Below are 15883 nucleotides of genomic sequence, written 5' to 3' on the forward strand. Positions count from 1 at the left end.
GATAAGAAACATGAATCATACCGATGAGAGTTCTAGAATAAACTCTATTATGTATAGCTAATGATATCTTTTGCATGTGATTATGCAACTGAGACGGTTACCTAATCATGTATTCTTCTGACTGAATGAAAACAAGGTAATAAATAACTTGAAGGTGTGCAGTGGATTTGGTAATTATTGATGAGTGGAAGATTGTATTTACATGGATAAGTACTACTTTACTGAGTAGTACTGGGGTTTGGAGAGTGTGGTAGAGGTGGTAATACTACATGTCGGAAGATGGTTTATGGGTATCTGATTTATGTTTATGTATAGCGTAGCTGCTAGTGATTATATTGGAGAGGGAGTTCATTCACTAGATATACGTTCAGTGCTGGAAAAGAGAATATACAGACTGTGAGATGAGAGATGTAGATTAGTGACAGAGAATATTTATATATTCATATAGAAAATAGTAGATTTCATGCCCCTGTCCATGTGTGGTGTGGAGATTGTGGATCATCTCAGAGATAATCCACATATTTACTAGAGAGGTTTATAAATCTAGTACTAAGTCTGTTAAGGTTCTAAAGAATCAGCTTAAGAAAGATCAGCATGTCTATTGTTTTAGGAACGGAGAGCGTATAAACTTCTATATAGTCAACTACTAATCCCCTTATTGCGTTTACAAGGTAGCGACAAAGTGATGAAATAGATTTTGAAAGTACAGTAAGACGGTGGTGTGACTACCCAATTTCTATACGTGATCAATGAAACAAACAGAATTGAAATAATACTAGAGAATATCATAAGAAGAACCACTTCTGTAGGAAAGTAGGCATTAGTAGTTTTGGAGAAGCTTTACCACTGCCTCATGGCCATTCTCAGCTGCCCAGGACAATGGAGTCCGGCCCTTTGAATCCATGATATTTATGTCCGTCTTTGTTTCAAGCAGAAGCTTTACTACTGCCTCATGACCATTCTCAGCTGCCAAGGACAACGGGGTCCGGCCCTCTGAATCCTTGATATTTATATCCACTTTTTCTGTTTCAAGCAGGAGCTTTACTATTGCCTCACGGCCCCTCATAGCTGCCAAGGACAGTGGGGTCAGGCCTGCTAGATTCTTTGAATTTATGTCCACCTTTTTTTGTTTCAAGCAGGAGCTTTATAACTGCCTCATGGCCATTATCAGCTGCCAAGGACAGTGGAGTCGAGCCATATTTTGAAACTTTTGAATTTATAGCCACCTTTTCTGGTTCAAGCAGGAGCTTTACTATTACCTCACGGCCCATCATAGCTGCGAAGAACAGTGGAGTCCAGCCTGTTGAATCCTTTGAATTTATGTCCACCTTTTTTGTTTCAAGCAGGAGCTTCACTACTGCCTCATGCCCATTCCTGGCTGCCCAGGATAGCGGAGTCAGGCTTTTCTCTGAGTCCCTAGAGTTCATTTCCATCCTTTTTGTTCCAAGCAGAAGCTTCCTTACCGGCTTTTTCCTGGACAGTGCGGCCCGTGAATCTGAACCCTTAGAGTTGATATTCACATTTCCTGTTGCAAGCAGAAGCTTCACCACACCAGTAAGCCCGAAGAATGATGCAATCAAAAGCCTTGAAGTACTCCTAGGAATATAATTCTCATTTGCATATAGCTCAGACCATACTGGATACACATCAGAGTTTGGGTCACAGACCGACTGCGCGCGTATGATTAGCACGTTTCCATCTTGTACATTTGCTTGATGGTAGTGCGTGATCCAATGGCATGAGGAATATTTATCGAATTCCCCTTGTTCAATATCCCTTGGAGCAGCATTTATCCTTCGTAGCCATGAGATGCATATGAGCGCAAGGATTTCATTAGACTCCTCTGGTTTGAGTGCACATTTCCATCCTGTGGCCTGAGAGTTTTGTTTCACAGTGGATATGTTGCTCTGGACTAAGAATTCTTTCGCGGTTTGATGCAGAAGATAGATCTTCTCGTCTATAACAACCACGAAAAGTCCGCACAGATCCCTCAGGGTTTCTCTGAATCTCTCCTTTGGTTCCAAGTCATCGCTTATAGCGGTGAGATTCGTGTCAACTAGATTGATGTGTATTGCCCAGGCAAAAGATAACTCTTCCAAAGAAAAAGGCCGTACAGCAGCTGTAATTATGTGAAGAAGAACTTTGGCTTTCTTCTTATCCGAGCTCCGGTCCAAGATTCTTTCATAGGCACTCTCAACAGTTGTAGGAAGATGCTGTATCACGCGTCGAATATTCCCCTTGGTGAAACCCGGCATATTCTCGAGTACGTCCAAGGTGAGGCTGACCCATAAATATGTTCGATTTTCAACCGCAGTCAATTGTTGTTCCAGCAAGTTGCGTTCATCTTCTTCAAGTGATCTCTGTTTACCGATATCGCTCACTCTTTTGCTGATGACAAGACCTATTTCATGGGAGATTTTCTGGACTTCTTCCTCGCCATCCCCACTTAGGTGTATCGTCGGCAGCCTGGTCCGCAGCTTCCAAAATAGGCGCTCTATATGAGGATATGGTCTGCTTGTCATCAAGAATTTCAGCTTCCGGTCTCTATGAAGTCCTTGGTAAAACATGGTGACAGCTTCAATAAGTTCATCACGATCTCGACACTCATCTAATGCATCGAGAATGCAAATAATTTCTCTGGCTTCTTCTTCTTGAGCAGAGACAGACATGAGTATGTTCCATAATTTATGGAATGACTGGACAAGCTTTTCTCCATCGGTCTCCAGCTTTTTCAGAACCGTATCTGATAAAAGCTGGGGCCGTGCAACAAAAATCTGGTGCAAAATAGTTGATAGTGCACCTGCTGCATGCCTTTGATCCGGGAAGTCGTCTTTGAAGAAGAAATAACACACAGTTTGCTTCTCGTTGCAGAGAACCTCATCTACCAGGTATCTTGTTAAGACTGACTTGCCGCAGCCTGGATCGGCTGAGACCCATAGTAGACCAGCGAGATCATGACTTGTACACCGTTGCCAGTTGGTAAACTTCGGATGCTTTGTGAACCATTCACAGGTTCCAGGGACTCGTCTGTTATTTCTGTTTTTCCGGTCCTCGTAGGGACAGGTGTTGAGCAGACTTAGAAACCTCCTTACTCTCTCATCTCGATAAATTGAACTCTGCTCTAATGAAATGCAGTGTTAGCTATGCTTATCTTATTAAGAATAATCAAACAGTAAATATAATTCTCATGCTTGGAGGATGTTTCTTACCAACGGTAATATGAACGCTACCGTTATTATTCGCGAGTTGGAAGCCTGAGTTTGGACCCTCGAACTTGGCTGATGTCATTGTGGAAACAGATAATGAAAGGATTGGGATGAAAGACAGCCAGCGAGAGACGAGCGCTAAGTGAATTCCAAGTCACAACCCAACCCCGCTGTCAGGTGACGGGGACCTGCAGCTGTGCTTTAGTGACCGCTTGATTCAATATAGCTGGTCGGATGATCTCCGATCTGAGTATCCCCCGTAAGTTACAAACAAGAAAAGATGAAGGCATGAAATACATTGTGGACTTAGCGTCGAAGTTAATAAGTGATCTATCTAGATCTCAAGATGATGGATGGTTGGTGATGTAAGATATGGTGGTCGTGGTCAGGGACCGATTAGGCAGTGGCAGAGGATCAGATGATACCTGGCTAGAGTGAATAATATCTTGACAGAAAAATTCAATGAAACTACCGAGGCAACAAAACAGGCACAGTATCTACTGGTTTGTATACAGCAGTATGTTGGAAATAAACTCAATGTACGTACTTGTTGTTTCATTTCATGTACCTGTACTTAACTTACTTGCAAGGGGCTTAAACGAAAAGTATAAACGAGGTAACAAGACACAAACAATTCGAACAAAAGACACATACGAATAATGCAAGGGCTTAACATAACATGACTAACTGAATTGGGGTTATTGGGTTACTCGATCATCATGATGGAAATGGAAACGGAAAACATACACACAAGCTATTTGACAAACAAGACAATAAACTGATCGGCGGATAAGAGGAGAGAGACTCGCCAGAATAACGTCCACAGAAGAATGATGATAGATACTGTTTATTGATGATGATGATGGTGATGAAGATGGAAAAGCCAGAAATTAAAACAATAAACCATGGAAGTCACAGGAAATGGATAGGACGGCATCAGTGCGTTTTCGTGATATCTAGAGGGCAAAAGCAAAGCAGCTAGACAGACAAGCATGATTCAGCTAAGAATCACATCTGCTGGGGCATCATGAAGGCCCGTTTGCGCGGGTCGTCGTCCACAGGCGCACCGCGCTTCTGGGGCGGATTCAGAGTCATTGGCTCAGTATGTTGCGGTTGTGCGTGGGGATGGAGATGAGGGTGTAGCTGAAACTGGGCGTGGGGATGAGGGTGAGCCTGAGGATGATGAGGGTGAGGATGACCCTGCGCTTGGGCGTGCAGCTGATGAGGCTGCAGTTGGTGATGCATTGCTGCATGTGGTTGGGCCGGGATTGGCATTTGACGCGGCTGTGGCTGTGGCTGCTGTTGCGCTTGTGTCTGTGGTTGAGGATGCATTTGACGGGGTTGTGCTTGAGCCTGGGGCTGCGGTTGAGCCTGCACTGACCGGGCCTGAGGCTGTGGCTGAGCCTGAGCTTGTATTTGACGTGTTTGAGGCTGAACCGGTGTGTGAGCTTGGTTTTGAGCCTGCACTTGTCTAGGCTGTGCTTGTGCCTGCGCCTGCTGCGCAGCCTGCCCGGAGCGGGCCTGCGATTGCGGTTGCGCCTGCTGTTGCTGATTGGCCTGCGTATTGGTATGCGGTTGAGGTTGCGCTTGGAATTGATGTTGAAGTGCCTGGAATTGGGCCTGGCTTGAGGTATGCATCTGATTCGTGTGAGTCTGCGCCTTAGACGTGCCTGTCATTTGCCCGTGCATCTGTTGAGGCTGCTGCGGGGTGACTTGGAATTGATGGAATGACTGGTATGGTTGTGAAGGTTGTGCTGGTTGCGGCTTGGACTGAGGCTGATTTTGCGCCTGTGTTTGAGCCGAAGCCTGAGGTTGAACTTGGGAGTGCTGTGGCTGCTGTAACGCCTGGCTTTGGCCTCCAGCTTGACCTTGGTCACCTTGAGGCTGGCCACTTGCAGCGGCGGCGGCGGCCGCCGCTTCAGCAGCCTTTCGTGCTTCAACATCAGCCTTGCGTGGCCGTCCACGGGGCCGACCAGTGCCCGGCTTGGACGATGGCTTCTTTGGCGGTCTAGGCTTTGGAGGCACGTTGCCCTGTTCTGATTTGCGAGGCCGCCCGCGACGTCGCTTCTGGGGAATGGGATTCCCATCCGGCCCGATAATCGGTTGCGGCGGTGGTGCAGGTGCAGGAGCGGGAGCTGCAACCGCAGGTGTACCATCAGCATTAGTTGTGGGCGCCGGGACTACCATCGTTGTGCCATCGGGTGCTGTTGTTGTTACCGTCTGGGCCTTCTTTGGCTTTTTCGGCCTGGGTTTCTTTTCTTCTCCTGGCACAACGGGTTTCCTTGGACGACCTCTCTTTTTCGGCGTTGGCGTGGCAGTATTTGTTGGAGCAGTGCCGGCTGCAGGAGCGGCCCCTGTGGTGGCAGGTCCCTGGGATGAACTGGATGTACCAGCAGGAGTGAAAGTGGGGCCTGAACCAACACCAGATACTGGAGCAGGAGCGGAAGCAGGGCCTGCAGCAGGTACAGGAGTAGGAGCTGGATAACCAGCTTGAGCTTGCCCGTTAACCTGTGTAGCGGACGCAGCCGGGGACGCAGAAGGCTTAGATTGCTTCTTCCGTTGCTTGGTTCCAGTGCTCTCAGCTTTCTCCGGTACTGGAGCAAGGAGTTCAGGTCCCGACATGCTAGCTGAAGCGGAGGCATGTGGTGGATACTGTTGCTGAATTTGCGCTTTTGCCTGTGCAGGTGATGGTTGCTGCTGCTGTACCTGATGTTGTTGCAACAGAGAAGGATGCTGCTGTGCTTGGGGCTGGTGCAAGGCATGATGGTGCTGCTGCTGGGGATGCTGCTGCAAGATGGGATGCTGTTGTTGCTGCGGCTGCGGCTGCGGCTGTTGAGCTTGTACCTGTGTTTGTGCTTGTGGCTGTTGATATTGGCGTTGATATGCATGATGGAACTGAAGCTGCTGTGGCTGAGGCTGGTACGGCGACCGTTGAGCCTGCTGCTGCTGGAACCTAGACTGTTGTTGCTGGTATGTTTGCTGGGCTTGCTGCTGCTGGGCTTGAGTATGAGCGGGCTGTTGGGTCTGCTGTGCTGCTTGCTGCTGGGCCTGCTGTTGCGCCTGTTGCTGGGCTTGTTGCTGGGCCTGTTGCTGGGCCTGCTGCTGAGCCTTCTGCTGGGCTTGTTGTTGAGCTTGCTGCTGAGCCTGTTGTTGCGCCTGCTGCTGGGCCTGCTGCTGAGCTTTTTGCTGGGCCTGCTGTTGCGCCTGCTGTTGGGCTTGTTGTTGAGCCTGCTGTGCTTTCTGCTGTGCTTGTTGCTGAGCCTGTTGCTGAGCCTGCTGCTGCTGATACGTCTGGTGGGCATGTTGCTGGTAAGGAGATTGCTGAGCCTGTGTCTGATAGGGAGAAGCCTGATGCGGGGGCTGCTGATACTGAGCCTGCGGGTACTGAGCCTGCTGCGCTTGGTAAGGCGATGCTTGAGCTTGCTGGTAAGGGGATTGCTGCTGCGTATGCTGGTACGGCGACACTTGTTGTGTCTGTTGATACGCGGACTGTTGGAAAGCATGCTGAGGTTGGGCGGTAGTCAGCATCGGCGACGCCGCAGCAGAGGTTTGCGTCGTGGGATGAGTGTGCGGCGTCTGTCGATGCTGCAGATGTTGCTGCTGCAGTCGGTCGAAAGACTGCTGAGGAGAAGCAAGACCCATTGCATGCGCATGTGGAGACATGGCAGCCTGCGCATTCATCGTGGGATGAGTGCGGAAATTGGCCATGGGGTTCATATTCCGCTGCAGACTTTGCAAGGATAGATAGGGATCCTTCAATTGACCAACAGAGTCGGCATTGCGAGACAGCAGATCGGACGAGCCTTGTGGCGGGTAGTGTCCGGAGAACGGACTATAATGGCCGCCCGTGGGGAGGCCGACTACAGGGCCCGTGGAGGATGGGGTCATTTTGCGGAGATCTGGGGACTGAGCCGCCAATTCCACCTGCGACTGACCCCGAAAAAGGGCGCCATTACTGGCCATGCCGGGAGCATGATGGGGATGAGCAGCAGCCGCAGCAGTCATGGACGGGGACTGCAGATGATGCTGCTGTTGGTGCTGCGGATGCGCATTTTGCTGGGGCGGGCGTTGTTGATGAAACGAATGCCCATTATAGCCCATCATCTTGACGGAAGGAAGATGAGAGTGAAAAGAAATTCACTCAATGCCTGACGTGGTGGATATTTTCAATGGCCTTTATTATTTTTATTATGTTTTTCTTGTTTTTCCCTGATGAAGTTTGATTGATTGTCAGGGACACTCAGATAGCGGGCATGTGACCACCACCGCGTCTGCACCAAACGAACGACACGCTTCCTTTCGGGGGGTGAGAGAGAGAAAGAGCGAGGCAGGGAACACCAATTCCAGTGCAAAGAGCAGCAGCAGTCAGAAAAAGACGCGCACTGAGGCGCGTATTTCTGAACCTGAAGAAGAGCCGTGCGACCGGCTGCTTTGCTGCTGCTGCTTTGCTTGCTGTGATTTTGCGGCGGTGGATAACACGAAATAATAATAATAATAAAATGAGTCGGATTCCCACCCCAAAGCGGAATCAGAAAAAGCGTGACTGACAAGACGGGACAAAATGCGGGATTCGGTGCCTAGTTTGTGTGGCCTGAGGTATCAACCAACACAACACACTTACTGACTTTGCTGACTGAGAGAGTAATACGGCGGACCCACAGCGACCAAAAGCGCAATTGTTGGGAGAGGCAAAATTCCCAGGGGGACAGTCAGAGGGGGCGCCCGACAGGCAATGCAAGGTTGACCAGGAAAACAGGAGCAAAGAAGACCGTGAATGCCGGGAAAAGAGACCTCAAACCACTCAGGAAGCGATGCCTGGATGGATCTTGAAGTCGTGAGATGGCCGCGCGCGATGATTTGTTTGGGATCTTGATGGACTCCGTTCCTTTTTTCGTTATTATTATTTTTTATTTTTTATTTTCGATTTTTTTAATTTTTTGCTTTGGGCTTTTTGGATTTTCGAATTTTGGATTTTATTTTCTGCCCCCCGGGAGCGGGCACGTGACTTCTCGGCCAGCTGGCCACTCACAGTGCGCAAGCAGGCTGGTCGGGCGGGGTTCATTATTTTTTGTGTGGAAGGCACCCATCGGGCACTCATGGCGACTGCTTAGTGATGCAGCAGAGAACAGCTTTCCAGTCAGCATACAACTGACTCGATAGGTAGAGGAAACGGGAGAAAGACACTCGAGATTACTCTCTCAAAAAGAAATAGCAAATTTGGGTGGACAAACAGAGCACAGCGTACCTGACATTTCTGCACTAAAGGGTAGTCAAGTCCTACGTAACTAAACCAAAGTAACTTAATGAGGGGGTGTGGGTGGAAGACTAAAAAGAAAATTAAAAATTCATAATTAAAATAAAAATAAAAATTCACCCATAATAATAAAATCCATGCTATTCAAAGCCGAATACAGTAAGTAAAAATAAAAAAAATAAGATAACCCAAAATTCCTCGCCCCTCCACCACCCCCTTCCCACCACAAAAGAAAAATTCAAAATGGAAAATAATGACACAAAATAAAAATGGAAATGAAAAAACTCCATCATCGACAGCTAAAGTCCGCATTCCACCTATGATAATTTACCCTTGATGTTTAAGCTTACTTTTAGTCGATGATTCCGGATAGATTTGGGTTGCTGTTGCATTTTTTGATGCTTCCTCTGTGACGTTCCACACTCATTCGAGTGTCCCCAGACTGTCTCTTCCCTGAGTGTATTGATTTTCGTACCTAGGTGTTAAAAGTACTGGTATCCCATAGCCTTGTATTAGTATCATTCCCCCATTCCATCCAAATCTCGCTTTCCTTTTTGGATCGACCTGTTACGGTATCATTATAGTTTGCCCGTGTTCAGAAGATGTGCACGTCTGAAACACTTAAAATTACATTCATTCTAGAACTTTTCCCCTTCGAGCAACAAGTAAACCCTTCATTAAAATCAGGCTGCCTTTGTCCCATCTTTATTCTCGTTGTCCCGTGCCTTCAAGTCCCCCAAACATGGCGCAAAGAACAACCGGCCTGACACGACTCCCCGCAATGTCCCAATACTGACCACAATCCATAGAACCACCACACAAAGCGAGAGGATCTGTCGTACATCAACATCAGGAAACATCACAAAAAGCTTAAAAGAGGTCAAACCTACCGTTCCCAACACCCGAAAAAACTCCGACGGCAGCTCCTTGCCCATCTGGCACGTGCTCGTGGCGTACACTCCCAAAGGGAACGTGAATCCCCACCATCCAATATTGAATGGGAAACTCTTGCTCCTCGCAATAGATGCCAAGGCAAAAAATAGCCAGACGAGTCCAAAGGACCAGAGAATCAGAGCGATCATGAACCCCATGGTATAGAAGATCGGACCAGATGCAGCCTCGAGGGTCTGTGTTTTGGGGAAGATTTCCTGCGCTGCTTGGCCCAGTTTCATTATACTAGTAGTATACTACTTAATATGCGATGATCACATAGCGAAGGAAGGCATAGACTCACCCGAAGCCGCCCTGACCAAGTGGTCCCAGTGGGAGGAACACGCTCACAATCACCGCTTTAGGAGGCAATTTGTGCAGGGTCAGTCGCTGTAGGTAGATCACCATTACCATTAGTGCAAGAGGTAATCCGATGCCCCAGAGAACGTAGCTCACGAGCACGGTCCAGAGAGCGTGCTGTGGATCGGGGAGGACATCCGCTACGATGGCCCCTGACGAAGCTGCAACAATGCAGCTGACGATGGGAAGAAGCCAGACAGCTGTCATGGATGAGAGTTGCATTTCACTTCCATGGGCCATTCTGCAGTCATGTTAGTCGAGCTTATGATTGCTTCATAGTCTCCGTGCAGGGCCAGACGCACAGTAAGAAGGGCAGAGAGAGGGCAGTGATGACTGAAAAGATTGCATCAAAGATCCACAAGCCCCAGGCAAAATTGCGCGTCCAGTCACCCCAGGCTGGAACACAGACAAAACAGAACATGTTGATGATAGTCGCGAATCCCATCGGAAATGTTCCTATGAACATGGACTGGACTGGATGCTTGATCATGGCGAAGAAGATTTCCGGATATAGGGTATAGCGAAGGAAGGTGATGATACACCCTATGGCAAAAAGGAGGACATTAAAAGCAAAACAGACAACAGAGATCCAGTATAGCCACTGGCCATTGTACGGAAGAGTATTGAGTAGAATAGACACAATGCCTGTGCCCATGGTAACCGAAAACCAACTGTGCAGACATGTTAGTTATTTCCACTTGCGACATGTTCGAGTGCTGCGTACGATGGAGTGAAATGGCGAACTACTCTCCGCCAACCCGTATCATGCTTGGTGATTTCGGACTGGCTATTGGGATCTTGTCCGCTCATTATGGTGTTATTGGATGACTGAGCTGTGGATATCCTTCTGCTGCATGAGCTCTCACACTATACAGCTGCAGTTGGTCGTACTGGCTTTGTTGAGAAGCTTTGTTTCGCAAATATGGAGGGTTACTAAAGAAAAAAAAAAATTTTTTTTTCCCTATTCTTATACCGAATTTATCCTTCGACGTCTGGATGCAACTTTGCATTGTAGTCAGTCGGCGACTCCTGTGAGTCAGTCGGCGACTGGATGCTTCCCGCCCGACCCGGAGAATCATATTTATCTCGGCCGAATGCAACGAACATAATCATAGCAAGAAACAAAATTCTCCAGACTAGAAATTTCTAATTTGCGTAATGTTATCGACAAGACAATGAGGTACTGTCAATCTACTGATGGTGGTGGGTGGATCGCCAACAGGTTGCCCCGGCATGGAATTGTCCTGTCTCCAGGAGGAACAGAGACCATCTCCACGATTCCAAGTGTATCCTAGCCGCTTGTCACATCATCAAGAGAATCAAAGCCAGTGAGAGTACGGAGGCCATATATAATATACTCGTTATGATTCCGTTAAGTTTCATCAGACGTTGTCTTTGTCTGAAGCAGAGCTCTGTTCCTCGAAGATACCGTGGCCATGTGTAAAGCAAGCCATAATGATTGAGGATCTTTGCTTATGACTCTCCATTTATGTAGGGCTTTCAAATTAGGGAGCCTTCTGTGACTGCTCTGCGCCGCCTGTAACATGGCGGCCAATAACCCATGTCGAATGTAGCATCTGACAATTTCGAGTAAACTCGTGGGGTTGTACGGAGCGGAACCATCTATATTCCCAGAGAATCTAGCTTAGTGCTGGCATAGTACATAGATTCCCGGTATATGAGCAGAACGTAGTCAGGATCGTGGGTATCTGCATTATGGAGAGCCCACAACATCAGTGATAAATAGAGACAAATGAGGAAAGATGGAGACTTAGGTACGATCTCAAATGCTCACTGCACTACCCTGTATATAACATCTATCATTATCAGTGGACCAGAACTTGTATATGCTCGAGTACTGATGGTGTTATCTTCAAATCTGCGGAGGAAGGGTGTAGTAGCCACAGGAATCAATGCCGCAGTCTAGTGGCCGGATGGACTCGGTCCTGTGCTCTTGGGAAGAATTGTCAGCAGGGAAAGAGCAGTGTACAAGTACACGGACATACCAATTCTCTTATCATATAGCAGGCCGACGCTCACTAAAGGATGGCAGGTAGTTGCTGCAGTCCTGGGTCGAGTCTTCACCGTCGGTGAAGCGTCGTTGGGGGTTGACCTTTGTACACAATAAGCAGTGATATCTGCTACGACTGAGCTTCGTCGTGTCGACTGAGCGGAGACTCTATCAGCTTCATCCTCTGGGTATACTGATGAGAAACGAATATGCAGATGAAGGTAGAATCAAGCTCCATTTATAGTGTCGGGAGGAATCACACCGAGCGAGAGTGCAGCTGATGAGCTCGGCGCTAACGACAGTACCACCCCTCAACGGCATGAAGCCAATCACGATGCTGGGAAAAAGTAGACGATCTTTACGTATCCTGGAGTTACTCGGATATGATTTACTCTTTGATCTGCCTCAAATAAACGATATGGGATTATACAATTAGTTTGGACAAGGCCATCGACTAAATGGTAGTCGGTTCGTCGATCAGTCTAACGGCAACGATGTCTTGGTTATCATACATTGACCCGGACGACATCGATTCCATGGTGTCCTACCTAATAGTGAATGATATATTGTCAGCATTGTTAGAATATAAGAGCGACAATGTTTTGGGTTAGTAGTATCCATTGAACCATCCCCTCCCCTGGCACTTACTTCACTGAGGGAATACCTCACTTGCTCCTCCCTGAGGTGAGGATTACGCCGAGGAAGGAAAACAGCAGAGTATACTTCATAGGCGCGGCAATGCAGTCCAACAGGTAGATCTTGCAGGCTAGATCTATCTTGATTCGACTTCTTGGAGGATTGAAGAGTGCCAGAATTACTGTATAACCGATCCGAGGCTGACTATATATATACCAAATAGTAACATCAGTAGGGCATATTGAGCGAGTACCCAAAAAACCCTGTGACTAACTAGTACTCGTGGCGAAACGTTTCTACATCTCGCTGATTTACGATCTGCTCCTCGGAGAACCAATTTCCGTGCATCCCATATGGTACACGCTGCGGCAGGAGTACTCGGCAGACAACCTCTCTCATACCAACAGCATCGATGACCCAAAGCTCACTGCGCGAGTGAGGTGGAGCCTCGCCATTCTCATCCAGTTGCGACTCATCAAATACATAGGTAACGAGCCAGCCATCATCTTCATACTTTCCATCCTTCCGTGGTACAAACGAACACTCCTGGGCATACCACCCCGTGGGAAAGGCAAACACCTTGATAGGGTCGTCGGGGTTGTCTGAAGCGAGCACTTCATCAATGGAGCGCTCGTCTACACAGCCGCCCACTGGAGATAGACGCTCGGTCTTACCCTGTGAGAGAAGCTGTTCCACGTCCACTTTGACGAGACAGTCAATCTTGAAGGCGCTGATATGAGTGGCAGCGAAATTACCCTTCCGCATTGAGCACCCGTAGACAAACCTTGTTGGGTCCATCTCAAGGTGCTGGGGCACACATGGGAATTCAAAAGGAATGGCTGATAGCGCCCACTGCTGGGAGATCGACGCTGTGCCCTCATGGCTGGGTGGGAACTCATAGTAATAAAGACGGCATTGTGGATCAGGTTGCTTCAAAGCTTCTGGGGCAGCTGTATTACCCATATGGTAGAATGGCGCAACACTGTTCATGCGACAAAGCAGCATATTCACCCATGTTCCACCAGGTGTAATATCATCCCAAGAGTTTACTGTGTGCATTACCACGCAGGGGTCTGTTGTAAACCATCGAATGAGTTCAGGGACATGCCGAGGGAATACCCCAAGCCTCGTTTGGCCCTGTGGGTTGTATTCGACCACCGGCTTTCCATGTGTGATATTAGACAGGTCGAGTTCGAGAGGCAAGTCAATAATAATGGTATGTCGGTGGGATATTCCAAAATCATGCATCATCTTCCCTGAAACAAGGCCAGGCACGGGCCGATTGAGACGAAACTCCGGTGTCACGGTAGTTCTAGCAGGTATGATGGAGTAGTTCACGAACGGCGGGATGAATGTTGAGTGGAAGAGAAGCAATTCCCCAGTCTGAGGGTCAACCCGGGGCTGTTCATTGCGACAGGTTAGCACTGGGACATAGCAGTAAAACACTGGCAAATATGTATCTCGTCTTCAATGAACTCACATGCGCTGTTGTCATTTCCTTCAAAGCTCCCTCCATCCCTGGGCTGCCAAACGTCTCCTTGCACGCATCAATGCCAATAGGTTCGCCCTCCGCCATATTACCGGTAAACCAGCCCACTGTTTTCAGCAGTGGTAAGAACACACGCATGGGAGGCCCAATCTCGTTCGTTGCCATGACACGACCATCATGATGAAAAATGCTGGTATTCGCACTACTCACCCTCTTGATCGGCCGGGCAATCAAGCCACAAATCGACACAAAGATCAAAGCCATGCTCCGCAATATTTCATATATGATTCGCAAAGACGAGACAGGGTTAGTTAACGCCACAACGCTAGGCATTATGGGGTAGAGGCGGCGGTCTCGCGCCGTCGCGCAGTATATATCCGTTAGGACATACTCGTTGGTAAAGACGGGTTGAACATGGGCTGGTCCGGAGATGCGCTTGAAGTATACACCTGTGAGCATGCCGTCGCCGTCAAACCAGTGGAAGCCGCGCGGGTTGTCGCGCTGGATTGGGTTGGTGCCATTCCGGACATATTGGCCGCCCAGGAATTCCTCGGGAATGGTACCCTCGAAGTAACAGGGTTTGGAGGTAAGTCGGGTGCTGATGGGAGCGAAGTTTCCGGTTAGATACCTGGTGGATTATGTTTAGCTTGCTGCATGTTTGCTTGGGATCTGAAGAAGAGCATACGGATGTTTTCTGTCTACTTTCGCCATGGTGCTGAATGGTGCTAGCATTGACTGCAGTTGAGAGAGAACTATGACCGTGAGATAGGCCTCAAGACTACTTATCTTATATGCATATCCTATGAAGCCTATTCAGTGTCTGAACCACGGATTGAGCCCGCACGTCTACCAAATAAGAGTTTGTGGATTTACCAATTGAAGTACAGATATCCATTGACTTAAACCGGTTTGTGAAGCCCCAGACAGGATCTAGCAACCAGAGATAGGGCCGATCTGGACCTCACTGCTTTATTATAAAGCTAAGACCTACGCTGTTACCACGACAGGGTACTTTACCAAACTTCCCGCGCAGATGACTGCCGTTCACGGCGTAACCTCAATTGACTGCGAGGCCTGAGCTAGACGAAGTGCTCAATCAGGAACAAGTCACAGCTACAAGGATATAATGTGAATGATATAGTTGAAGTAGGCCAACGCTCCTGTCGGATACGAATCCGATTCATATTTGGCCTTTGGCCCGTACTGTGGTCCATCTCCATGATACTTTTCAGGAAGGCACTGTTGCGTCACACGGAAAGTCTAGGTCGGGCTTATTGACAGCTAGAAACATGGCAATGGCGTTGACATCTTCTCTACCACCAGTATCTTGGAACATCTGACTTGCTCTACCTGGAGTGAGATTAGTATCAGACCAAGTGTCTCTCTCGAAACAGTTCTCAAAGACGTGTAGAGCAGCATCCACTGGAACCCCAGATAGAACGCCCCGCTCCAACCAGGCCACCTACGCTGTAAGCCACAGCTAGGCCTCTTATGACAACCAATTCTTGCTTTCAGGATAGAGATCTCTCGGGATCAAGAATATTTCAAATCGATGCCACCGAACCCGGCTATCTTATTCCGTGTAACAAAGCGTCATACCGCCTATTTGATAGGAAGCGAACAGTATGACGCTGCTAAGAACGGGATGTTCATAAGTTTTGGCGTGCACAGTCCGTGTCGATTGTGTCGGAATATGTGCGCCGAGCCGCACTAAAACCAAGTCTGGCAATACTGCTCTCGTGTTCGCAAAGTATACTCAGCAGACCGGTACCCAAGCACTCGGTCAGTTGCGTCTGCTGCTGTCTTAGCTAGATGATTAATGAAATGTGTGCAATTGAATGATCATAATGTTAGCGAGTCTGATGCCCTCGACCTGGATAGTAGTTTTAGAAGATGCAGATTGTACAGGTAACTGCAATCTGTCTGCAGTATCCTGATCAGCGCGTGGGCGGGGACGGGATCACGCCAAGGGCGACTCAGGGTCCAACAAGAAAGAT

The 15883-nt window shown here is 48.2% G+C and overlaps 4 protein-coding genes across 4 annotated transcripts; all 4 read right to left on the reverse strand.

Annotated features, from left to right (window-relative positions):
- Positions 1–1052: 1052 nt before the first annotated feature.
- Positions 1053–3288, reverse strand: An12g00850 (uncharacterized protein; the record flags this gene model as incomplete). The annotated part of the gene is made up of 2 exons (XM_001395137.3): positions 1053–3121; positions 3210–3288. The coding sequence occupies 2 exons, from the start codon at positions 3286–3288 to the stop codon at positions 1053–1055; spliced, it is 2148 nt and encodes a 715-aa protein (XP_001395174.3).
- A 926-nt stretch (positions 3289–4214) lies between these two features.
- On the reverse strand, positions 4215–7310 carry An12g00860 (uncharacterized protein; the record flags this gene model as incomplete). Its single annotated transcript, XM_059750654.1, has 1 exon — positions 4215–7310. The coding sequence occupies one exon, from the start codon at positions 7308–7310 to the stop codon at positions 4215–4217; it is 3096 nt and encodes a 1031-aa protein (XP_059601771.1).
- Positions 7311–8883: 1573 nt separating this feature from the next.
- On the reverse strand, positions 8884–10560 carry An12g00870 (uncharacterized protein; the record flags this gene model as incomplete). Its single annotated transcript, XM_059750656.1, has 5 exons — positions 8884–9024; positions 9351–9636; positions 9695–9991; positions 10053–10421; positions 10475–10560. The coding sequence occupies 5 exons, from the start codon at positions 10558–10560 to the stop codon at positions 8884–8886; spliced, it is 1179 nt and encodes a 392-aa protein (XP_059601772.1).
- An 813-nt stretch (positions 10561–11373) lies between these two features.
- An12g00880 (uncharacterized protein) lies at positions 11374–14597 on the reverse strand (the record flags this gene model as incomplete). The annotated part of the gene is made up of 9 exons (XM_059750657.1): positions 11374–11459; positions 11757–11954; positions 12059–12098; positions 12274–12309; positions 12410–12601; positions 12713–13127; positions 13182–13821; positions 13979–14514; positions 14572–14597. The coding sequence occupies 9 exons, from the start codon at positions 14595–14597 to the stop codon at positions 11374–11376; spliced, it is 2169 nt and encodes a 722-aa protein (XP_059601773.1).
- Between the last annotated feature and the right edge of the window lie 1286 nt (positions 14598–15883).

The sequence above is a fragment of the Aspergillus niger genome (assembly GCF_000002855.4).
Source record: "Aspergillus niger supercontig An12".
NCBI lineage: Eukaryota > Fungi > Ascomycota > Eurotiomycetes > Eurotiales > Aspergillaceae > Aspergillus > Aspergillus niger.